The sequence below is a fragment of the Oryzias latipes genome, chromosome 9, assembly GCF_053564925.1.
Source record: "Oryzias latipes strain Hd-rR chromosome 9, Olatipes_Hd-rR_3.1".
Taxonomy (NCBI): domain Eukaryota; kingdom Metazoa; phylum Chordata; class Actinopteri; order Beloniformes; family Adrianichthyidae; genus Oryzias; species Oryzias latipes.
This window is the reverse complement of record NC_136245.1, coordinates 18649072-18675260: the sequence shown is the minus strand read 5'-3', so window position 1 is coordinate 18675260 and position 26189 is coordinate 18649072. Positions and strand designations below refer to the sequence as shown.

The following is a 26189-nucleotide window of genomic DNA, read 5'->3' as shown; positions in this document are numbered from 1 at the left end:
TTTGGATGCAACTTATGGGGGTTTTAGGTCGTCCTTGATGACTTGCTGTCAGCAGTTTGCCTGTTCCCAACTATACGTCTCATTTTAATCCTCTGAGTGGTTGCCAGTTAACTTCCAAAAACAACATGGTGCCATTTTGACTCACAGGAATGGGCCATGAGGCAAAAAAGCCTCTTTTAGATCAAAGAGGTTAAAATTTGTTTGCATTGACAAAAGTCCGGTCATGCTCAATGTAGGGTTTTCTTTTTTAAATCTTACTATATGTTGTTTTGAACACCCTGTTTAATGTTCATTGTTAAGAAATTTTCAGACTTTTGAATATAATTTAGATATGCATACTCTTTAGTATTCTAAAAGCTGCAGGTAAATTTGTTGAGTTTCTTCTCTGTCTAGGTACAGAGACATTTTGTAGAAGTTTTTTTTACAGGGTAGTGAGCTTTGTTCCACTCTGTGACACTGGTTTAAAAGCTGAAACTTGTTGTGAGGCAAAATGTATTAAAAAAAAAACACCAGACCAAAAGTTTCTTCTTTGGAGGTTTTTTGAGCGACACCAGCTCTCATATTCCAGAGGTTTCCATCTGCCCTGCCTGAACCGGACTAAACATGACTGGCATCTGCTCCCCCCTCCAGTCTGTATTTTTTCCCCCCTCCGGCTATGAACGACAGTGTCTGCCCTCCAGCTGGTGTCTGTAACGTCGGATCCAGGAGATTGGATAAAGCTGAGCGAGTTGCTAAACATGGAACAAGCACACATAGAGACCTCCAAACATGCAGGTCCATCAGCATGTTCCAAATACTCGTTTTACAACTCCTCCAGCTGTGCGCCAATGACAATTTGATGAGAGCCATAAAAGATATAAATCTTAGCTAAATGAGAGCTGCAGAAATGTTAACGGGCTTGAATTGGATTCTGCATCAACTGAAAATGTCAGAGTTACATAACAGAGAAATTATGTTGAGCGAAAACTTTCATTCAAGAGTTCTTCTGGAAATATACTCTCTTAGAATGCAACCTTGAAATTTCTGGTAATCTCTCTTATAGATTCTATTTGAGAAGGTATAAGAGGATTTGGAGGGAGGCCGGCGCTTCTGTAAGGTCGGAGTTTTGGTGAGCGCGGCTGTGCAGAGGAGACAGAGGCTTAACTCCCTTCTGGAAAATTCAGGGACTAACCAAGAATCAAATTAGCATTAAATCTGCTTTGTCACTGTAGTAATGATGTTCTGTTGTTTAGGTGTTTTCCTTCCATCAATTTTGACTTTTTCTTCTATTAGCTTTTTCAGATTTCTGAACTGTCTTCTTTTAGTTAAGTCATAAGCTTGAATAGATCAGATGAAGTCCAGACTTCCTCTTCAATTTTTGATCAATAACTACAATAAATAGATGTACTTGCTCCCCCTTTATTTCCTCCAATCTGTAATCCTTGTGCTATCCTAAGCACTGTAACATTGGGAGTTGGGTCATCTAGACCCACTAGACAGTGCGCTGAACCTTTATTCTTCAATGATTTGTGATCTTCACTCGTGTCCATGGATTACATAAAATCTTTCCACCTTTATCCTCCTTTGTCATGGTAGGGAGAACATGTCAAAGTAAGGGTGGGGTCATCTAAGATAGCACAAGGGTTAAAGTGTTTTAAAACTACATCCAGCCTGACATGTCTTCATTTGATACTTAAAACTCAAATGAAGACAACGTGAACAGGCTCTGGTTTGGACCAGTTCTATGACTCATTCTTATCACTGAGAACTGCTGCCCAGTTACACTAATAAAAAAAAGAAAGAAACAGGGCCTGAAAGGTCTCTATTATTTTATCTGAGCCAGTTTTTGGCAGCTGATGCTTTTGCTTCAAATCAGAAGAGCTGCAGGGCTGAGTGTTGACCAGACAGAAAAAAAAGCGACACAAAAACTATCTAATCTCTCTGCTCACCCTCTGTACTGTTTTCCTTTTACAAATCAAACCAAAAAAAGACATCAGGTAATATGCATCATCTATGAAGGTTAGACCCTCGTCTAGTTATTTTTAAGCTGCCTCAACACATCCTGATGCCAAAGGACCAGCTTCATACAAGTGGGAAACATTTGGTTTTTAAGGCTTCGCCCACACATACTTCACCAGAGGTCTAAAGCAGGAGAAAAACAAACAAAACAAAATGACCTTTACAAAAAAGTTACAGAAACATTACATCCCAGAAAGAGCAGAAATTTTCACGTGGCAAAGCTTAATTTGATTTGAGCTCATTTCCTTATGTATTTACTGGCTGACTCAATAAACTCATTCACCCCATAAAAGTATGAATCATTTTTTAAACATACAAACACCCCACACACTGTAATGCAGTGCCTCTGATTCACACATTGGGTTCTTGTTCTCTATGCCTGCAAATATGAAACAACAGGTGGGCAACTATAAGCATTGTGACCTGCGAGGCACGCAGCATATTAAAAGATACTAACTTTGACTAAATGCTTCCTGGTAAAGATTTTCATGGTATCCAGGCTGAAGTGACAGAGAAATTGGTTTGAAAAGAACAGAGACCATTAGAGTAAATATATGTTTCAAATCTGATTTCAGCTGTGATCAGGCTCATTGTTCTTGTTTCTATGGTGGTATGTGGTTTGGTCAGACAGCTTCCTCTCTGCCAGGCCTTGTGTGCCACCCAGACTGCATTACCTCTGACATTTCATTAGACAACAATCGCTGACTTTGTTCATGGCCTGACTGGGCTGGTCATTCAGCCTCATGACATATTGCTGCTGGATCAAACCAGCTGAAACCGGCTGAGCACAAACAGAGGAAACAGTGTGATATGATAACTTTCCCTCTTAGATGTGTCACCTCCTTGCATTTGTTAAGGTCAAATGTGTCCCCATCAAGGTCACAAGTGGTTCCTCTCTCCACCTCATCACTTTTATGCTGTCCAACATTTTTGTTGTTGTTATTCATGTCCTGTACTCTAATGTCACTTACCTGCAGATAATAAATGGTCTATTGTCTATTTCACTTGTTTAAATTGTTTCTTTACATAACATAAGATTAGCAAAGAGAGAGTTTCCATGTTGGGACAAACATCCTTTGGAAAAAGAGGAAATTAATCCTGATTATTTGCAACAAGTGTAAACAAATTTCATCCTTAAATAATGCCAGGAGCTTAAACAAAGATGGAAGTGGTTGGGATCAGGTGTTCTGTTTATAATCTCTACTACATGACATTTCAAGTTACTGTGATGATCATAATAAAAGCAGTTTTCCGCATGCATCTTTGTCAGATAAAAGGGAAAAACACCTTTTGTCAGCATTAAGGGTCTGTACTAGGACAAAAAAAACAGGTTAAGGTGATGCTGCAACTCAAATGCACTTAAGCTGATCTTTAAGAGTGTAAATCATCACAATATTATATAACTGTCTATTGTAGACAGATGTGAACTAACTCACCCAAGAAAAGCCATTTCAGAGCCTACAGAGTCTATGATTTTGCACTCACTGGCATTATCCGTAAGCGGAAATCATTATCTGGAACAAAACCCCAGTAAGTATCCCATTCCTCTGTAAGAAAGTGTTTAAGGGTAATCAGTCTATAGCTATAGGTCTGGCTTGTTTAAAATGAATTGTCTGGAGGAAAAGGACCCCCCCCCTCCCAAGATTTAACCAAACGGTAATATTTGACCATGACTTCCAAAACGACACAGAGCTCATCACTACACCAGCTCATACCAACAGTCAAACACTGCAGTGGTAGTGTGATGACAATGCTGAACATTTTTGCAGCATCAGGGCATTTTTTAATCTTTTCTTTTGGCATTTTGAGTTGGTTCCTTTTAAAGTCCCATTCCAATCGTCTTTTGATGTATTGTAAAAGCGTTCCCAGTGGTCTTTTATATGTGATCATGCAGTTTTTAGCCAAAATCGGGAAATCGGGATTCATTTCTGCAAGGACAACTTTTTTGTAGAGCGGCAGTAGTTCATTAAAAATTCCCTTCTGAGTTGTGGTTGGGACGTTTGGTGTGGAGTAAGCCCAGCCTATTCCCCATCATCCATTTGGTTGCACTCTGCAGCCCCTTACAAACCCAACCTAACATTAGAGTGCAACAAACATCGGGTGTACAACTAGAGCTATCCAGTTGTACAGTTCTGACTGAGCCAGATGCGAGCTTGGATGTGGAAAACAAAGACGTACATGGATCTATTTGTCTACAAGTAAATGAATTGGTATGGAGCAGAGCAGGGAGCTTGTGGCCTGATGACTATAGCACCTACGTCATTCCTACAAGGTTTGTCCAATGGTAGTTTTTGTCTGCTTCTGATTTACAATCGATTGATTAATCCTTGTGCTATCCTAGGCACTTTAACATTGAGAGTTGGGTCATCTAGACCCACTAGACAGTGCGCTGAACCTTTTTTTTGTCAATGATATGTGAACCTCACTGTTATCCATGGATTACATGAAATCTTTCCAACTTTTTCCACCTTTGTCATGGTAGGAATAACACGTCAAAGTAAGGGTGGGATCATCTAAGATAGCACAAGGGTTAGAGAAACACTCAGAAATGCATTTTTAATCTTAATTATATTTATAGATGTCCTCCATCATGAGAAAAATGCCACATAAACATGTTAAAAACAACCAAAATCATGATGTTCATTGTAGTAAGGCTTTGAGGTTGTATCACTTTAGCTTTGTTTTGTGTTGATTGATCACACCTGGTTTAAATCTGCAATCACCACAGCTGTTTGCAAGTCTATTACTAGCACCCTTAACATACATGCTAGATATTGCTTCAGTTCCTGAAGTTTAGCTTCTTCCTTTGACAGATCAAGCATTCTGTTGACATTTTAATTTTGGATTCTCTGTACATTCGTTTCAAATCTGTTTACAGCTTATGGCTGAAATATCAAATAGTAATATAAAAAAAATCTCTTCGAATTTTTCAGCATGCACATTAAGTTAACATGACCATATTAAATCACAAAACATTTCCCTGGCTTTTTGAGGGAAAAAATATTTTTCCTCAATTTAAGTCCAGATTTTGTATTTGATATTTCCTTTCTTTTCTTTTCCTTTCTTTTGCACAGACACCACACTTTTTTAACTACAACTGGAAAAAAAAACATCACAACCAAATATTGTGAGAACTTTGTGTAAAAGTCCCAATGGTGTGTTCAACCCCATGGAAGGAATTCATCCGTGAATGTAATCCTAAGTGCTGTACATGAGCAAACACACACCTCTGACACCGATGGCTGGTGTAAAGTGAAGTGCAGCTCATGATGTCCATCCAGATTTGATTGCAGAAGACCAAAGTCTCCTTCTAATCACCCAGGAATAAACACATGCTCACTGCTTTGGAGCGATGTGCCTCATTTGGCTCTGCTGGAGGTACAAGACATCCACCAGGAACAGCTCGAATGTCAGAACCAACAGTGTCATGGTGATGAGTGCTGCGTAATTAATGGCAGATGACAAGGTACTCTAATTCTCTTTGGACAGCACAGAGAGAGACGCTCTCTATGATCTCATTATAGAAAAGGTCGTCATTTGCCATGGTAATGAAGAACAAACATAATGTGCACAGAGGCCTGGGCTGACACACACATGCAGTACGACTACACATTGGTACATTTGCCAGCTTTTGCATGTGGACATGTGTAGATTGCTCAGACACATGCAAACACATGCAGAAAAACAGCCTGTCTTCAGCCGTCTCATTTCAACTTGTTTACATCCTGGCTCTCTTGTGTTTTTGAGCCACTCTGTTCTCAATTTGCTTGATCCAACGTACAAATGATGCTTCTGCTGGCTCTGTGTACTGTCCATTTCTGTGGTCTGTTTTCCAGAAAGTGATGAACTCCAGCAACACCATAAATGTGTAATAAATGCAAATCAGCAGTTCTAATCTTGACCCCACTTGCTATCTGAGGCTGTAACAGATGGAGACGTCTTTTTGCTCAGCAGATTTTCGGCTGAGTGATGATTGAAATGATTTAAACAGTTTCATGCACAGATCATCTGTATTGAATGCATTACATTCACTGCATTCAGTCTCATCTCTACTGACTTGGAATAACCTCAGTGACTTGAAAGTCTCTAATCAGCTTCTGTGCTTTTAAATCATCCTTCAGCAAATTACTGTGTTGTTCACAGACGTCACAGCGAGTCCATGGATTGATTAAATTGCACCTGGATGGTCAACAGGCTCGTAAAGGGGCATATTTGAAGTCATTAAATACAGACTTTTAGCAGCGCAGTAACCTTTGTATTGTGCATTTCCTAACATGGATGCTGACTTCCCTTTTCACATTAAAACTGCTCGGGTTAGGAAGCATCTGCGCAAAGTTAAATTTTTTCACACTCTTTCTGGTTTCTGACCTATTTGAGCATCACTTTTACTGCTAAACTTTCCCTTTTGAATTGGATAATTGCATCTCTTGATAAGCTGTATAGTGTGTTAATGAAAAACCTTTACAGACCCCAAAAATAAACTGAAATGTATTACATTTCGAATAAGCGAAAGAAGTCAAAAGGTAGGGGGATTTGTTGTCTAAAGTTCACATCCACACAGATGCAAAGCACAGATTACTTAAAGTTGCTGAAACTTATAACAAATGTTTTACTCTTTTCAGGTAACGCAGCCTCATCTCCCACATCTTTTTCTGAAAATGAACATTACACAAGTGAATTGGTTACCTGTTGTCTTGAATCTGTCACAGCCTTTCTGGACATAGATGAAAAAAGAAGACTTGAGGTGACGGGAACTCCAGCCTAAATGGGATAGACTGCAGCTTACTGCAGTAATCAGGAAATTTCATGAAGATCTGCTTCTAAACTGTGCTGATTATCAGATTAAGAACATTAATATTTATATTTTGTATGTCTTACCTTGCCCAGTTAAGAAGCTCACCATAAATTGAAACTCTTTTAATTCCTTCTCTGTTATTCAGATGGTGCTGAGGCTGCCCAATTGCAGTAGTTTAGTTTTTAGTGTGGCAAACCTCTGAAGAAACAGTTTGTGGAGTAAGAGTCAAATGTAACAAAACCAACTTTATAGAGAAGAAATATATGTTCAGAATTGATCATTTTGAATGAGATTTTTCCATGAAGCCTCTTTGCTCAAAGTCTGTTGTTATTTTGTGTCATGATAATCAGAATGAGATACTATCAGCAAGACACATTTCACCTGTAAAATCAAAAGAGAAGCATTTCAACGCCTAATTATACGGAAAATGTTTCTGGATTCAGATCACTGAGTTGGAATATTCAGCTGCAGGAATAAGTCACTAACTAAAGTTTGCTCTTCACCTCTTAAAGCCCCCATCAGACATTATACAATACTCTGCTGCTGATAAGAACTTTAGATATGTTGTGGACATGCTGCAAGACTACATGTGGTTTCTTACATAACTGATAAATCCTATAAAATATGCCCCGTGGACTGCTTTAGCAGTTTTTTTTCATCACTTAGTACAGGCTTTTATCAGCTGGTCTAATCTAAGGTCAGGTCTTTTTTTTATCTCCTGAAGTATTTACAATAGTTTTCTCACATTCGTTACAGTTTTTAAGAAACACAATTTCTGCCAAAAGTCAAGCAATGTGTCTTCTTTATAAAATGGTGTAATAAAAATATTATTAGCTTAGTCCTTTTTTTTAAATTAACAATTCTGTAAAGTTATATCAGTCAATAGTTCTTGCGGCATGCTGCAAGCTTGGTAGAGTTAAGTTGGTTAAGTTCTGTACTTATATGTGATAAATGTACAGATTGATCAATTTTATAGATTTCAAAGGCGGAAAACACTGGCTGTTCCACTGACTGAACAAAATGTAACTTCCTCATGTGTAAAAAGTGAAAGTGTTGCTTGTAGGAGGGAGAATCAATCGATGTGCATTTGTTTGTGGAGGGTTGGGGTTAAGTGGGATAGGGTGGGAGATTTACTTGTGCTTTTAAAGCACCAGATTTGTCATGGAGAAATACTTTGCAGGGCTTTTACTTTTTCTTTTGTAAAGAAGCAAAAACAGCAAAGAAATTCCTCTAAACTGGAGTTTTCCAAAAAAAAAAGAAGTATTTTTAGCTTTTTTTCTCTCTAAATCTGCAGGGACTTGCAGAGGTCGATGAGGTGTCAGACCAGTTTGTGAAATCTTGTGCAGTAGGAATTTTCCTCTCAGTCAATCAATCATGCAGCTGTGACCCCTGACCCCCAATGAACACATCTTGCATAAGCCTTGGAGTGAACCCAGCCTATGTATGTGAAAATGCAGCGAAATCAGCAACATTTAAAATGACATATGAGGTATATTATTTATTAAGAATGTTAAAACAGTCTTCATCCTCAGCAGCAGAGGCAGCACGTTTGGGGCACATCTGAGTATCTAAGTTGCTACAGAAAACAACAAAATAAACATTTAGAAAATGACTTTAACACGGACCTTCATACAAGTAATCTTGTAAAACATTTGTGTGCCTACGAGATCCTCAGCAGTAAAAAATAAAATCTACGTGAAAATGACCCATTAAAACTTTTTTAGTGCAAAGGCTTTTTTACAATAAAAAAATACTGTCACGTAAGGAATTATTCTGACACAAGCAACAGAAGACATGGGGTCTGTGTGAGGTGAGATGGTTAAAGGTGTGTGTCGGCGATGGGGATTCGTCTCAGCTCTACTATTTGGGAATTGGTAACACTTCCTCCATCGTGGCTTCCAGGGATGGATTCGTTATCGCTGACATTAAGGCCGGTTCCTGAAAGTAAAGCATAAACCCCACCAAAAGTCAGCTTCAGATGCTTTCATTAAAATTCAGTATCTTCTCCACCTCCATGTGTAGGTTGGTAAATTTCTAAGCGGCTGAAATCAGCCACCATAAAAATTTTGTCAGCCGTTTACTTTCATTGTGGTGTTATGTAACTGTCCCTATATGAGCTAGCACGCTGTACTTTCCTGTATCTACGGCAGTCATGGTAACAAAGATGTGAGCGGACCAACCGGCTTTGATGTAACATCAGAGATAGACACAATCAAACTAAATGACTCGTATCTCTAGGGGGAAGTCATTTGGCCTATCTTTGGGTCTTCATTGTCTACATTAACAACACACATGCTTTTATAGTGGTGTCTTCCAGACCTGCAAAGTTATTTAAAAAAAGGAAACATTTGAGCTTAGATAAATAGATTTAAGGAACTAACAGTTTTAGAATGAACTGACAGCTGTTATTGTTGCTCTGGTCTGTACTTAATGTCCTTCTGGAACATGACAATAGAAAATATCGTTTCCCCACTTCAGGACAAAGCCAGGTCTCTACATTCCATCATTTTATCAATCTTTTTATTATGGTGTGTGTATATGTGTGTGTGTGTGTGTGTGTGGGGGGGGTTGTCGGCATTGTTTGTCGTGTCATTTTGTTTTAAATTTGGTCATATTTTATGCAAAGCAGTTGGAAAAGTGCTATATAAATAAAGATTGATTTGATTTGAATAATGGATTTGATGAATTAACGCTACTTTTTTATAACATGTCCCAAGTACAGGAAGGTCTGTTCAATCAGTAACATCTTACTATAAAGAATATTGCACTTTTCTATTGTTTATTCTTATTTAAACACCTTAAGTAGTTCTTGTTTATTCAAAATGTGTTGTGCTGTACTATTCTAATCCAAAACTGTTTTTTTACCCTGATGTTCTCTCTACATTCACAAAAATGTCATTTGAAAAGTTTCATTGTTTTGTGTGCAGTGCTCCAGACATAAAAGGCACACATGTTCACATCAGGTCATGCTGGGTTAATGATCTATGTTCAGTGCTACATAAGTGTGCCAAGTATGTGTTACCCTGCACTGATGTACAGTATAATTTCTATGGATGACTACCAAATTAAGAGTGTTAAGACGGCCTTGCTCCCTGACCCCTATTGTGTGGTTTGTCTATTACAAAGTTATGATTAGAAATTACAAGTTGAGTTGAAACGAAGGTGTATATATGCAGGATAGACAATGGCTAAATGCAACAAATGATCTAATAGAATTTTTTAAAAGTTTGGCTGTATATAAGAAAGTATTAAGTATTGGAAAGTCATTATTTCAAGACTACGCCAGGAGCCGTACAAAAGGCCAAGAACTTTTATTTACTTCAATCTTCAAAGCTTTTCCTCTTTGCTCTCTGATTCATAAGAATGTATTACTTTGTAGTGCTGAGTTTGCTGCAGACCCACAGCAACTTCTTGAGTCTCATAAAAATAGAAAAAAGAAATCTGCCACCGTATAGGAGCAACAAGAGCAGAGGGGCTCTGTTCAGTTATAGGCCTAACCCTATCCTCTAAGCCTAATCCATTATTAATGGCTGTCATCAGCTCGAAGCCACAACTGTCAAGAAAGACTTCTACTTTGACCGTTTCCATGGTTTTAAGTTTTGTTGTCCTGGGGTCACACAACAAGCCCAAACAGGTTAACATCTCATCAAGATTACAGTTTTTTTAAATTCCTCTCAAATAATGATAAAAAAATCCACTCACTTCAAGATCTGTCAGTTTGGCCTTCTCCTATATGCACTTAATTTGCTTTATAGAGGAAGCTCACACGTTAGCTCCTCATCCAGGAATTTAAACAGTAAACAGTATAAGCCTAATAGTATTTAGGAATTATCCTTGGATACTTTTATTAGAAGCAAGTCTTGCAGTATTTTCCACATTGGGACTAAAGAAAACATTTCAACTGAAAACACTTATTTCATATGTTTTTAAAGATTGGAAAAATCATTTCTATATGAGAATTCTCTATGCAATGGCTGACCCTTCACCTTTCCTTTTTGTGCAAGTGGCAGTGACTCCCCTTCTTCCACATTATAAAGCATTTCTTTCAGTTGTTTAATCCTTAATATTTCTCTGTTAACATTCAATCTGAATGAGCAAAACTGGTATAAACAGTTTAATTTGGGGTATAAAGGACAACACTACAGAGTTATTTACTTTTGCTTTTGTAATCATTAAAAATCCATCCATCCCTCTATTCAAACAGTCCAATAACACCCAAAAATGTGCTAAATAATCACTCAAAGAGATCCAGAAAAATAAACACACTTCCAAATCTAAGGATAAGGTAACTGTTTTAAGGTTTTCCTGCTTTATTTCTTTTTTTTACTGTTGTGCAATCTGTGCTCAAGCTGATTTTGACCTTTCTGGTTAAACTAAAACCATTGTGCATTGTTTAAGGACATATAACAGGTGTTTTATACTTATCAGCTTTCAGAAAGAGATAAAAAAAAGTAGTTTGTCAGGAATACTTGAGGCAGTATTCTTGTGCAAGCCGAGGTAAAATAACTATCCTCACCTGTTTTTAAAGCAAATATGAGATCATCAAACTCCTGTGACTCCTCGTCTGCTGAGACTAGGTTGGGGTTGACGAAGCTTCCTTCAGTGGCGTAGGTCCCCATCACAGGACTGGGCTTAAACCCACTGCTGGGCTGAGTACTTGGCCGCAGTGATGCTCGCTCCCAGTCAGCTGATAACTATAACACCAAACATCATAAAAAACAAGCCAACAAACAAATCCTACTTTCAATACTTCCACAAATCTAAAAAAAACTACAACCTCTCTCTAAAGTTGTATATAGTGGGAATATTTAGCAGTTGCATCACATTTAGAATAAAAATATTCATTAAACTACTTTTTATGACAAAAACAACTTGAGGACATACTTGATATAAAACCAGGTCAAATGCACTCCCATAAAAAAGTCAGTAATATTTAACTTGGACAATGGGCACACCTGTACCCCTGTGAGTGGAAGCTTTCCAAGTACCTAAAGGCTTAAGGCCAACAAACATGGAGAGTCCAAGGGTGAGGTCAACAACATTCTAAACTTATTTTGTGGGAGAAAGGAATAAGATAATAAAAGAATCTAGGAAAAAAGGAACTAAAGAAAAGGAATTTTTTATGAAAAACACTATTGTAATTTAGTATTAAATCACAATAGTATTATTATTAAATGTAGTATTTTATCACCCTGAACCAGATGAAATATACCTGGGATTTCACTGTTTTCAATTGTTGAACTTTTTTAGTGCATGTTATTCCAGCAATGAGAGCCATGTGGGCTTTGACTGGTACAGAGTGGCCCGGGGAGGTGAATTAAGTACCACCAGGCACCTAAAAACTGTCATATCTACTCTGAAAGGGGGCAGTGAATGCATGCGTACTAAACCAAATGACTGAAATAACTTCCTTCAATGCTTTTTCTTTTAACATTTACTGCTTTTCTTGCAGTCCAACTACCAACTATCAGAGGCCTAATTCTCCACCTGTTGTCTTATCTTTGTGACTGGGCTGCAGCGTTGTTTCAGAGAGGCTTGAGCGTGCTTCGATGAACAGAACAAGATTAGGAGGACTGTGTGACGAGAGAGATCAGACAGAAGGGAGGGTTCCCAAGAGCACAACGTTGAACCACCGAGATCTCCTTTTAGGGCATTCTTCAGGAAAAAAAAGAGTTGCTCAGGAGTTTCTTCAGTTCATTGCTTGTTCTCATGTCATGTGGCAGTGGGAGAAAAATCCCACAAGGGACCATTAATAACGGGATTGATAATGCGTGACACTTGAACTCATATAGTTTCACAAACAATATAAGTTACCTAATAAGAGTGTCAGTTTAAGTTGAGAACCTGCACCTATAATATATTTTTTTTAATTAGAAAAACACATTTAACTGATGTGATAAACATATGATGATGGGACAGGCATGGGCAAACAGAGTTATGGGAATGAGGTCACAGAAAATGAAAAACGAAGCAGGAACTGACAGAGAAAGAGCAACAAAAAATATTGATGTATTTGCAAAAATGTTGGTCAATTCTGCTAACAAAAAGTACCTTTTGTTGTCACAGATATGAGCACAATACATGTTTCTTACTTTGCTAGAAAGCAGTAAAAAAGTAGGAGTGACATTCATGTGACATTAGTCAATTCTAAGGTGAAAAAAGTTTTGTAAATGACCAAAAGTATCACTTATTTTTATTTATTTGAACGTTTAGAACAAAAAAGTGTTTATTCAATTTAAAAAGGGTGGCTCCTTTGTCTTTTAATCAACCAGTTCCTTTATGTATTGGGATACATGTTTTGGGATTTGTTATTCTCTTTATTTTAAAGTGTTTTGTATATACATCTCCATATAAGCTATAAAGTTTCATTTTTGTTGGGAGGACTGATAACGTTTCGCTATGTTTGAATGCGTTGCTTTCTGGGTGTATGTACCTCTTCCATGGCACTGATGAGATTCTGAGTTGACTTGCTGATGTCGCCTCCCACAGTAGTGGGACCCCCTCCTTGGAAGGCAGAGTCGGCACGGTCTTGGCCATTTATCTCCACAGTGTAACTAGCTTTGGTAGGCCACCACAGCTGGTTGTGCATGATAAAGTACACTGCAAAGACGTATAAGCCCTGCAAGTAAAGAAGGAACAAGAAAAGAATGGAGTCAATAAGGAAATTGTTGAAATGAAAAAAAAGAGCAAAATACATATTTCATAAAAAAAATATTTTTGGTTACACATTTTTTTCTAAATTGTTATACGTTGGAGCAGCAACAGGCTCCACTACGAGTGTAGAGGAGTTACTTCATCCCTGGAGGATGACATCGCTGGTATTTCTCCGTCGTCCATTTACTTGCATTACCAAATCTCCTCTGTCAACAGCATCAGGATGTGAATTACACAAAAACACCAGAGTGGTAAATGCCACGAGGCCGTCCCGCATTTCACATCAGTAAAGTGGGGAATGACGGCAGCTGCAAACAGCCAAATGTGCAAAATTCAAGAGCAAACGAAAGGAGAATTCATCCCACAGAGACACAATCTAACAAATCAAGACCAATTTGATCTAAAATGGTGCGTACATACATTATGAAATGAACAATACTCCAGCACAGGGGTGTCCAAACTTTTTATAAATAGGGTCAGGTGAGGTGAAAATGTGTGAGGGCCTACAGTCTTTGAATCCTTATATTAACATTAAATGCAAATTGATTGAAATAGTTCATTTCAATAAATAGTTGAATAACTATTTAGTTGAAAAATAGATTTTGATCAGAGAAAACAAATTTGTTCATTTTGTTTACAGTCTAGAAATGACCTAGAAGGTTTGGAATGGCTCATAACGGAATTTAGCCAATCACAATCAAAAAATCATAGTGCTGGGGGCTGCATATTATTGATTTTATGACAGCAACCTGCCAGTAGATATTGGAATCTTTAGCATAAAGACAGTTTTGATTTATGTGTTTTGGAATAATATGTATCTAACAGCTAGTTGTGTAATAAAAATGTTCCCACATTTTCATAACTCACATCTAACTTTGAATTTTGGATTTGAGGTCACTTGTGCCACACAAAACAATGGACGTCACAGCCAACGACAAACAGCACTAGGCATGGAGTCACTAGTAGCCAATAGGGTGGCTGGTTACAATCAACATTACCAGGAAACAGGAACCATACATGGAAACTATTTTGTGTTTATGATAGAATTGTAAAACTGCAGCATCTACACAATAAGACGGACACAAGCTCAGTAACAGCTGGAAAACACATGGAGAACCTTATAGGTCGTTAGCTTTTTTAAATCCTGAAGCTTCATTAAGTGTGAATTACTCAAACACAAATGATCTCTATAAATGTTTGTGCTGTATGCTGCCAATATATCACAGCGTCTTTAGAACAAGCAGGAGTGTGCAAGCCAAGAGAGATTTTTCTCTTTTGAGATGGGTGTTTGGAGAGGCTGGGTGTGGTGTTGTGGGAAGAGACTCCACTGTCCTGACTTTTTGTTTACTTTTCTTTGTGATTCATTAAAGGAGGAAATGAACTTTCCTCTCTGTGATAGCATAAAAGACAAAGCAAAAAGCAGCTGGGTGTGTACTGTCTGGTTGTGCACGTCTGCGTCTGTGAATGCGGCTCCATCGGAGCAGCACTAAGGGTGATTAGCTCAGATAATTAGGTAGCCTGATAAACCAGGTTGACTCCGACAGGCGTGTTATGTAAGTGTTCCCCGATCAGTGGAGAGAAGGTCGTTGCAGATGAAGAGCACTCAGGTCAGTGAAGCTGCCGAAGACCATAAAAAGAAGCTGTGAAGTCAGCAGTTTTAACGATGGTTTTAAACACTTGTAAAGAAGTTCCTGCTTTTAACTTAGTGAATTATGCCAGATTCAGCACAGCTGCATGCCAGAATGTGCTTTTTTTCATAAACCATGAATAAATGTTTTTTCCTAAACTGACTTTATTTCTGCTCTCATCAGTTTCAGACAGTTTTTTTTCCTCAAACTAATCACACACACATCTATCCTGTGTTCTATTTTTTGAGAAGGTTAAGGGAGGAAGCTAGGATGGGATAATGAGGAATGGTCCTGCTTCACAGCTGCGGCTATTTTAAGATGATGCAAATCTTATCGGCAGAATGAGGAGATATCGAGGGGGAAGCAAGGTTGATGTGAGTCAACGTGAGAAGTTAAACAGAAAGGTTAGCGAAGATTGTATCAAAATGCAAGAAAAGAACTCTTAAATCCTAAAATATGATTCAGTGAAAAGTTTTTCTGCAACTGCTTTGCAACATAACCACATTCAGCTGTAACAGCTGTGCAGCTATAACATCTGCTGCTGCTTAATACATGTTGCAGCAATTAGTAGCAGGGTGGTGTGCCTTGTAAACCCACGAACAACAAGGTAAATACGGAAAATTCTTCTCATGGAAAATGTACAGCTACAAATCCAGTCCAGTACTTTGCAACACGCACTTACACACAATGAACGTTAAAGACCTCAATTAAGGTCATGATCTTCAGCATCACATGGCGTGGAGAAGATAATAACATCAGGAACTTTTCCACAGGCTCACCAAATTCATAAAGAAAACACAAACTTGGAACTATTACAACGGTAGAAGGTGCTTAAGAATGTTTGATTCTTCAATAATGCATCGATTGAAACGACTTGCTTCGGTCCAGGCTTCACAAAAACACATCTCACATGTTCTGAAGGTCCACTGAACATCAGTTTCATCCTATCCTGTATCATGCAAGTTTTTAGTCTGATAACAAACATTTTTTTCTTACATATTGCTTTTCAATCTATTTTAGAAGTTTCACAACAACGCAAAATGTAAATATTTTTTAATGCTAAAACAACACATTTAGGGTCAGTCATGTAACCTAGAATTACTGCATTAAATCACAAAACTGGAGACAGGAACAAGAACATTTGTACGAATCTATTGGAGGAATGTAATGAACTGAGGTCAGCTGTATTACGGTTTGGTCAATGAACAGGCCGCCAACATGAGGTCACAGAGTTGGATAAACTGGAGCTCACAAACGAGCGCTAAATACAACACAAGCCACTGGTGTGGACATTTTTTCCCTCATCCGTTTCTCTGCCAACAGAAGAGGTTTGCTTTGGTGAAGCGCTGATGTCTTTGGCGTGGTGCTGCCACATAACACCACACACTACCCCAGACCTCTTTGGGTGCATTTTACAACAAAACGGTGTGTTCAAGAAAATAACAGTGGAGGACGCAAACCTTTATCCACTGTAAACAAAAAAGAAAACCATAAAGCAAGACATGATCTCAAATCTAAATCCTTGTGACTGCACATACACTGCTGGGTTTTTTAATAAACTTGTTTTACACAGAAAACAGCACAAAATTTGCTTTTACTCTTCAATATCACCAGGTAAAATTCAAACAAATTTTCTTGGGGTTGCTTAAACAGATAGTAGCAAAAAGCAATAATTTCTAAAATTTCTAATGTTGGATTAAAATTTCACATTTTAATGCGGTTATTTATAAAATATAATTTTTTTTCTTTTTTTCTTAACAGGTATATAGTAGGGCTGCACGGTGTAGCAGTGGTTAGCGCTCTTGCAGGAAGGCCCCTGGTTAAAGACCCGGCTGGGAGACCTGAAACAGAACATCGATGGGGACCTTTCTGTGTGGACTTTGCATGTTCTCCACATGCATGCGTGGGTTTTCTCCGAGGACTCCGCCTTCCTCCCACTGCCTAGAAAAATGCTCCATAGGTTAAATGGTTACTCTAAATTGTCCCTAGGTGTGAATGTGAGACTGCATGGGTGTGTGTGTTGTGGCCCTGCGACAGACTGGCAACCTGTCCAGGGTGTCCCCTGCCTGCGTGCACGGGATTGGCTCCGGCAAAAGGGACTAAACGGATTAGAAGATGAAAGGTGTATAGTATTTGGTCTTTTATTTTGTTCATTTTTCTCTAAACAATAATAGTTATAGTAATAGAATAGTTATAATAATAGAAATGGTGATTTATTTTATGCAGAGTATTCTTACAAGTTTTTTAATTGTTGTTTTATGGCTTTGGTTTGTGTTTTCCATTAAATCCCATGTGATGCAGCATCCACTGCAGTTGACATTTGTACTTTAAGTCGAAGGTTTTTTAGTTGTGATGACATGTTTAATAAATGTAGCTTTATCTCAATTATTTTTTTTTTCATCTTCATTGATACTTTGAATTGCTAAGCGAAAGTCGGGATGGTAAAAAAAAAATGTCAGAGAAGTCATTCCAAACAGACCAAACCCCAAACAGATGAAGAAAAAGGCAGATGGGAGATGAGACTCTCTCTGCAGGCCTAACGCCAATTTTGTTTTTTGAAGCTGTGAAGCATAGTAGTCCTCTTTCATCTAGTCATGTGCCCTGATTTGTACACACACGAGAAAATGTGATAATTCAATTAAACACTATCAAGATCTTTTAGGAATCAGAGGAAAAAATCTAAGCCTTTAAAACACATTAGTTGCATCGCGTCCGCATCATTAACTCACACTGTGTGCTCTCTTTTCATTCACAGTGCACAGTTGGAAATAAAACAATGAGATGTTGCCGGAGGCTGCATCTGAATTTATTACAAACCAAAAAAAGGGACTTTTGGGAGAACTCTCATCTGACTTACCAGCAGGCAGTTGAAGATGACATAGAGGATTAGCATCCACAGGTACCGGTAGCCCATGTGGAGTCCCGCCCACAACCAGACCAATGAGATGAGCAAAAACAGGCAGAGGACCAGCGGGACCTCTGAAAAACAACAGCACAAGAAGATTTTGATGATAATTCAACAACAGAGAACACAATAAAAAGAAATAATTTGATGACAACATATTTTGTTATATCCATTTGTTTTTTAAATAGAATTAAAACTTATTTCTAACCTTTTACTCCATATGTCAAAATGTACATGTTCTGCATTTTGGAGTGCTGTCATGCACACAGCTGCTCTTCAGTGATCAATTAATCAATACCTAGGAATAAAAGCCTTCTATAGAGTCTTATTTTGTCACTTTTGTTGTCTTTTGATGAGCAACAGCTCTGTAATTTGTCATAAATATGGTTTATTTCTAGTCGCTGTGGTACTGTAAGTGTTATTCTACAGATAGACTTTTGAAAGGTCCAATAATCCCATGAGCAAGGCTGTGAAAAGAGTGAAAAGATGATGGGATGATTAGTGGACCAGAGGCTGCTTACAGTAAAGAATCTGCTTTTACTGGCTCAGTAGTTTGTGCCATGTCTGCTCTTCTGTGGGATGAGTGTGGACTTGTGTGGACACAGATTAAAGCCTCCACTGGTGGAAAGGAGACACGAGAGAGCGGATAAGAGAAACTGATCCAAGCAAAGAAAGCAATCTATGGCACAACATAATCGTGCACTTAAGAAGTCGCTTTCTCCTCCCAGAAGTTTGTTTGTTTGGCTTTAATGGTGCCGCTGCTGCAGTTAGGGGAATTAATTCATTATATTATCAAGGAATCCTGCCATTTTACAAACACAAGCACAACTTGTGTTTTCACAGATCTCTGTATCCAATCAGAAATAGCCATTTCTACGTAAAAAAAACCCCCAATGTGCTATTGTTTTAAAGGTATGTGGGCCTCTTCAGCACAAATTACTTTGTAAAGTGTGCAAAAACTGTAAAGAAATTTTAATAATGTATCCAATATCCAAACCTGCTTCATCCCATTTGAGGTCATGGAGATGCTGGGGCCTATCCCAGCCTCTGTTGGGTAAAAGCAGGGTACGCCCTGGATAGCTTATTCAGCCCATCACAGAGCTACACAGAAACATACAACTTCACATGCTCACATTCAAGCTGCGTTCACACCAGTTGCATTGACTTACATTTAAATGACCACTCTCAATGAACGGTCTATGTAGGCGCACATCAACCCCAATTTCGGGCTTCTGCATCCAGTAGTGCTCACGTGTTGATATGAAATTTTTTAAGTCAGGTCACGGGCTCTACGTATGTTTATTGAAGGTGCTGAAAGTTTAACCAGTTGCACCTCTTGGCTGCTAAAATGCGACTACTCTGACCTGTGACCAATCAAAGATTTGGTAGTGACGGGAAGGCCGCGTCCTTTTCAAAACACGGTTAAAAACCACTGTAAAAATAATCACAGAGGGAAAATTAATAATGGCGCTTTTTTTGCCTGACTGGAATTAAACGGCACTAACAAATATCAGAACAAAGCTGTGACAGAAAAAGCCTGGAGCAAGATTTGCTGGATTTGCACCGCTTCAACATTTCACATCAAGCCTCATCCCACCACTGCAGTTGGCAGACATAGTTACTGTAACAGTAAAAAAAAAAAGTGGATTTAAACATGGGGGTTCTTGCTGTGAGGCAAGAACCACTACACCACCAGCCCAGGAATCACTCTGCATGTACCAGGCGTTTTTTTTTTTTTGGGATTTAATAATTTATTTAATAAGGACTCATTTTGTTTGAAAGAAAAGCAGTTTACTGGTAGTTCTAACTTTGTTTCCTTTAGGATTAAGAATAAATCTTTTAGAAATAGATAGAAAAATGACTCATACAAAGGCAGACCACAGATGGCCTATGGGGTTCTCAGATATCGTCTATATTTATATGAAACATCTGGACCAAACTTTTCTCTGTGAAGTGGATGGATTAGGATTGACATATTGCAGGCAGACTTAACGAGTGAAAAAAAAAAAACACAAATAAGGATTGCAAAAATGTTATTGAGCACAAGCTCTGCCTCCCACACTGTTTTTTTGCTCCCCCTGCCCTCCTTGGTGCTGATTACCTAGATCAGGTGTGGTTAGACTATCAAAATGTGGAAAAGGTGAGTCAGCAGGTCAGCAATAAACAGGGCAAAAAGAGCTGGAAAAAGGGAGGTTAGCAAATCTAAAAAAACCCCGGGTTGGGCAGCTCATTTCAACAAGGTTGTTTTGTCATTTTGTAACAATGTACCTTTTTTCAACTGCATGAACACATAATTCCTTGTTTGTAGTTGAGCTGCTAGGTTCTTTTATAATAAGGCAAATACGCAAATAGATATTTTTTGCTTGTGTCTTTTATAGCAAATAGAGTTTGATTTTAGACAAAAAGGCAGTGGTCTGCAACCTTTTACACTACAAAGCCATTTGGTCTGATTTTATAGACCAAAACCCAGCGTGAGCTGCAAAGTTCCACTTCAGCGATTATAAAAACACACTTTTATGTTTTTATAGCTATTAAGCCATTCATTTATAAAATGTAGCTTTTAAATATTTACAGTAATTGAATTATAAAGGTGTTCTATTTTTTATATTTAAATATTTTAACTCCCTTTACTTTTTACAGCAGCAGTCCCTTTCAAAATAAAGTACACCCTTGTCAAATAGGATCCTCCTGCTGAACTAAAAATGCAAAAATGTAATGTCAAACATGAGCCTTCATCTTTTTTCTCCTTTTACTATCAAAGAAAAAAACATGGCAAGATGAGTGTAAAATACAATTTAAAAATTATATAAACATAATATAAAGACACAACAATAAAACACTCTGAAAGTAATTGATACTTTTTAGCATCATTTTTAGCAGTTATCTGACACTTTAAAAATGTAAACAAAACTTAATGAACTACCATAAGACAAATTAACCAACCCCATTATTCATTAAATCATTAACATTTTTCTTCAAAGCCATAGAGGCACAATTGATGGAGAAAAGGCCGCATGTGACTCTAGAGCCTCAGGTTGCTCTCAGGATGATAACAAAGCAAAGAGGGTTAATAATATTTGTTTCTCCCAAAAACAATTTATTTTTTACATTAGGATTTTAAAGCTAAGAAACCTAACATTAATATTATTTTGTTGGGTCAGGAGCTGTAGTCTGGTGCTTTTATTTAGGACATATTATACGGCTCTGTTCCGCACAGGGCACAAGTTTGCATGGAAATCACTCACTATGGTGTCACTTCTATTCCCAGCCATTCCATTTTACTTTAGCCTCTTATCCCAAAGCAACTTATTTGCCCTTTTAACTTGTCCCTCCCTTTTTCTTGAATTTAAAGCCGACTCCCTGACATTTCTTTCCCGCAAATAGGTGTTTGTAATTTCACACACAGCCTCAGGGCCATTAACACCCGATCTAGTATTTTGTATTTTTTTTTCAGGAGTTCTCAACGTTCCAAACAGTCCAGAGCTTTTCCATCTCTAGTTCTTAGTATTAACTTTCAAGATGCTTTTCACTACTTCGACATTTTCCCTTCATGTAAGCACATTCCAGTCTGTGGGAAGGGAGGAGCTCCTGCAGTAGGAAGCTGTTCCCAAAGTGCTAAATGCTGTCCAGCTGGCTGATCAGACGCCACGGAAAAGGCCAAAATGGAAAATTGAAACACAATTTAAAGTGCTTGTTATGGAAAGCTTGTGTAAATGAAGCCATGTGCATGACTCACAGTTTGTCAGACTAGAACGAAGCAGAAACTAAACTCTTTAATCTTCAATGGAGCAATTCCCTGACTCAAAGGGTTTCTAGGAACTTTTGCTCAATAAGGAACTGCTTTTCTGCACGAGCTCCTGTTTACATTTGATCAGCGTGGATTCCCAGCATGAGAGGATAACTAAAGTGGGCCTGCAGTTGAGACAAACTTGCTGCTTTTCTTAAAAGGTCAGCAGCTGTTAAAACTAGCTCTCACATGCGCAAGAGATTTGATTTATTAAAAAAACAAATGAAGAAATAAAGGAACAAATTCTCTTTTAATCACATCGAATACTAGAAATTTTGAGTGTCTTTCTTACCGCACGATTTAATTCAAATTACACAACTGGAGGAGAATTACATAGGCCTCTAAGAATTCATTCTTAATAAGAATCTTTAAAAAGAATTAGAAGTCATTTAGACTTCCAGATGTTCAACAGATGATTGTTCAAAGAGTAGATTTGGCACACTTGGTGCCATAAAAAATCTCTCAAAAGAACATCACGTCTTGTAAACACACCATGTGTGCTTAGTTGGGCAGTGATAAGAGTTTATTGGGGATCTTTCAGCGTTCACTATCTCCGGGTCAGTTCGCTCTCATTCTTGCTGGCAAATGGCAGAAAAGTCCGCAGAGAAATGAGATTTGAGGCTGAAAAACAGGTTTATGTCTGCAAGTGGGGAGGAACCTGTTTAAGCCAGACACTGACACCCTCGCCCAACTTCACTGACGTCAAACATCCTAATGTTTTTTAGACTGCCCGGCATGCTTTACACACAAGTTTCTCACACATGCGCACATGAACTGATTAGCTCTAAGCTTATCTCATCAGTTGTTTTCGGAGTTAAGGAATTTGAAAATGTGACCTTGATATTCACGGTGGAAATGAAATCTGCTATCCTACTGTTTCTACGCTTAAAAGTCCCGGTTGGAGAATGTCTTATCATAATCACGGGTAAATACAAATTTGACTGTATCTTTTAATATTGCTTAAACTGCTGCTTATCCCTCACATAAAACAGTTACAACCCGACGAAGTGATGTCAACAATATTTGGAGCCATAAAACATGTAACTTCACCAAATCTGAACTCTGCTTTGATGTTTGCTTATGTTGAAGTGCAGACAATACTTAGACACTACATGGAGGACACAGTGAGTCAAAAACATTCAATATTTTGCAGTTTTTTCCAACATTTGCTTTCTTTTTTCCAGACTGGAAAGTAAAATAAGGAATCTCATTAAGTCTCAAGGAATCTCATCTCCTTCAGATCTGTTTGCTGTACGACCTGCTTTAGTTCCCCTTTTCCCACCAAAAGTTTCAAGTTGACCTGCTTTGGAATGATAAGCCGTGCTCTTTGTCACAAATGAATAACTGCTTGAAGCACAAAAAACACGGTTTTGATCTCCACTTTTCAGGGATCTCACCAAGTCTGCAGGGTATGAGAGACGGGGTACAGAAGCTTTGCTTCTTTGAAAAACCATAGAAAGTGGTTGATTCCATGATTCTTGTGTTTTGTTTTGGTGATTTAAAAGAGGTGATAGAGCAGGACTGCTTGATTGCACACACCAATGAGTGTGTTGAAACAGTTTGTTACCAGTGCTGTTGATCCGTCCACGGTAGATATCATCGTAGGCCCTCCACTGCTCCGTGACCTGGTAAGCGTGGATGAATACAACCATCACTGCAACTAGGCAGATGAGGGGAACCAGGACCGCCGTGCAGAGAGCTGCATAGATGTTCGGGATAAAACAACTGGAGAAGAGAAGCACAGAAGAGAGTAGATTCAAAAGCTGGCAAAAAAAAAAACTCAGCAGGAAAAAGGGTACTTTGTAAATTAGAAACTAAAAAGACAGATCTGAATATATGTAATATTCATATTTCCCTTTCATGTATTTTTTCTAAATATTTGTTTTTCTTCAGCTTTACACATTGTATCTTCCCACTGAAGATACCAATGTGGTTCCGTACCAACACACGATTGCTCTAACCTCCTCAGAATAACCAGACAACCATGCAAGAAAAGCAATAATATATTTGCACTCATGTAAAGAAGCAACAATAATTTATGTAGTCACTTTTTTACATTTATATTTATCAGATACTTCTATAATTTCTATAATGAGCTAAAATGCATTATCATTTAAATGGTTGTGGATGTGTTTCCCAGCTTTCTTCAATCATCTGTTTATCAAAGAAAACCAAATGAAATATTTCCCTCTGGGAAACTCAACATGATCATATAAACAATGACGGGAAAACATCTTGAAAATTCTCATGTGACTGTCTTTTTCACAAAACAAGCTCAGTCCTGGTATGGTGGGAGCAACGGATACAGATAGGACATCCGCAAGTCGGAGGAACTGCTGTAAAATAATTAGATCTATGCTAGTCAAAACAGTAAAAGGTATGCCAAATAGACCACCGCATCCCTTTGTATCACCAAAACAGCTTGACGATTAGTGTGAAAACACGTGAAAATAAATCTATGCGCCTATGTATTGTTGCTGGGGATGAGAGCCCAGTGTAACAGAAACTCCCATCAATTCCTGAAAAGGAGGAAGAAGGCATCATCGAAAAAACTTGGATGGATTAAAGGCAAAAACCCCACAAAGTGTATTGAGGTAGCACAACATTTTGACATAAATTTAGGCAAATGAAAGAGTAGTGAATCTAAGCTCCAAGGACAGTTATTGGAACCTTCACAGCGGGCTGTTTGGTCCGCACTAACGTTCAAATTTTGAGCAAGTTTGCCTAGTAATAAAGATCACATATTAAGATAAGATCATTCATTTCTCGTTCTTTTTTTTGTTTTTATTTGCACCAGGGGCGGAGCTACGGGGGGACAAAAAGCTTTACCTCCATTAGCCCTACAAATTCTTGAGTCAGTATTATATGAGATTAAGAAATCATCAAAATAAGCTTCTTTCAGTATTGCGACTACTTGAAGAAGCAGTAAATAAATAAAACAGCTCGAAATACTAATACTAGTAATGGTTTTCCACTCTGCTGTTTTCATTTGCCACCTTTCCAAAGTCTTCTTCACCCCCATCCCTCTCATTGGCACGCTATAAAAACTAAATCTTAAGTAAATACTTTTATTTGTTTTTTGTCTTCCAAGAAAAATAATCTTACCATTATTCACCTTATCAAATGTTTCAATTGTGAAATAGTCTTAATTTGACAAAACAGGTATTAGTAAGTTCAATTATTTTCTTCAAATAAGAATTCCTGATTTTTCTTACCCCATTGGCAGAGTTGTTTTTTGCTTATAAATTTCCCCAATGGTGTAAGAATTTTTTACTCCTCTCTGATAGGCGTGTTTTGCAGTTTAGGTGGGTGGAACCATGGATGGACGCAACAAAAATTTTAACCGTATTTTATCCCATCAAGTAGCTAATTTTGTTGTTTGTAAGTTTTAGCGCCTCAAGCTCACCAGTCAGCCTCCAGTTTATCTATTACCTGACTTCAAATGTAAGGGCTTTTAGGATTGAAACGCTGTAATGTTAAAGTTTGACTTCTGATCAGTTATCTCTCATCAAAACACACAAAAGACACAAAAGCCATAAATCAACACTTAGTAAAATAGGGTCCACTTCTCTGTCAGAATTGTTTTCCTATATTTTTATTACTTTAAACAGGATCTAGTCAAGATTACAACAACAAAGGGGTTTCACTCACACATAGCGTGGTCTGCACCTCCCTGATAGAATTACTTCAAAAACGACTTCTTACGTAAGCTGTGAGCTTGACACTTCTTTGTGTCCAGGCAGGGTGAAACCGAGACAACAAAGTGTAATGACAAAACAAGAGGGAACCTATTTACTCAGATGGAGCGGGTGGGAAATGGACATGGGCGAATGGCTTTAAAGACGGCTTCATTCCCTCAAAGGGGAGGGCATAATCTCCTCCGTGTCCTGCTCCCTGACGGACTGCCAGCCACCCACCCAACCACTGGAAATATGCACTCACTTGATCCCAAGGATAACAGCCACACCTAACACCACTGGCTAATTTAGGACAAGATTTAAAAGAGCTGAAGCTCCATCAGCATTTGACTTTCTGTGGCACGCACATGTTCCTCCATGACACATGAAGAACACAGACTCAAACATGGACTGTCCAACAACCGCTGTGAAGGTTTGAACTGAATGACTATACCTTGTGTGTTCTACTCCTCACATTTACTGTATACACAGTGCAAATGGTTTCTGAGGCACTCCACCTCCAAGGCAAAAAGACTCAAGTTTCTGTATGAGGCCATGCATGCAAACACTGAAACTCTTTCACTTATTCATTCAGCGGATTGGACGAGCGACCTGCTCATGTGTCGTCACTGGCTCAGGTATTTTTTCCTCTTCCCATAAAAGGCTGAAGGGGAATTTCCTTTAGTTTAAAAAGGAAACTGAAATCACCCGGGATGATTCATGGCTGTTTGGTTGGTGTAATTAT

General features: G+C 38.2%; 1 protein-coding gene across 2 annotated transcripts in view; it reads right to left on the bottom strand.

The window, feature by feature from the left end:
* Positions 1-8264: 8264 nt before the first annotated feature.
* Positions 8265-26189, bottom strand: part of adgrv1 (adhesion G protein-coupled receptor V1) — a 95465-nt gene continuing 77540 nt past the window's right edge. For both annotated transcript variants that reach the window (XM_011479300.4, XM_078952851.1), the window contains 5 exons: positions 23335-23492; positions 17933-18054; positions 13227-13412; positions 11310-11487; positions 8265-8731 (listed from right to left, as the gene is read on the bottom strand). In XM_011479300.4, the coding sequence (XP_011477602.1) occupies positions 8613-8731; positions 11310-11487; positions 13227-13412; positions 17933-18054; positions 23335-23492 (763 nt within the window). In that variant the 3' untranslated portion in view covers positions 8265-8612. The remainder of the gene's footprint in view (positions 8732-11309; positions 11488-13226; positions 13413-17932; positions 18055-23334; positions 23493-26189) is intronic.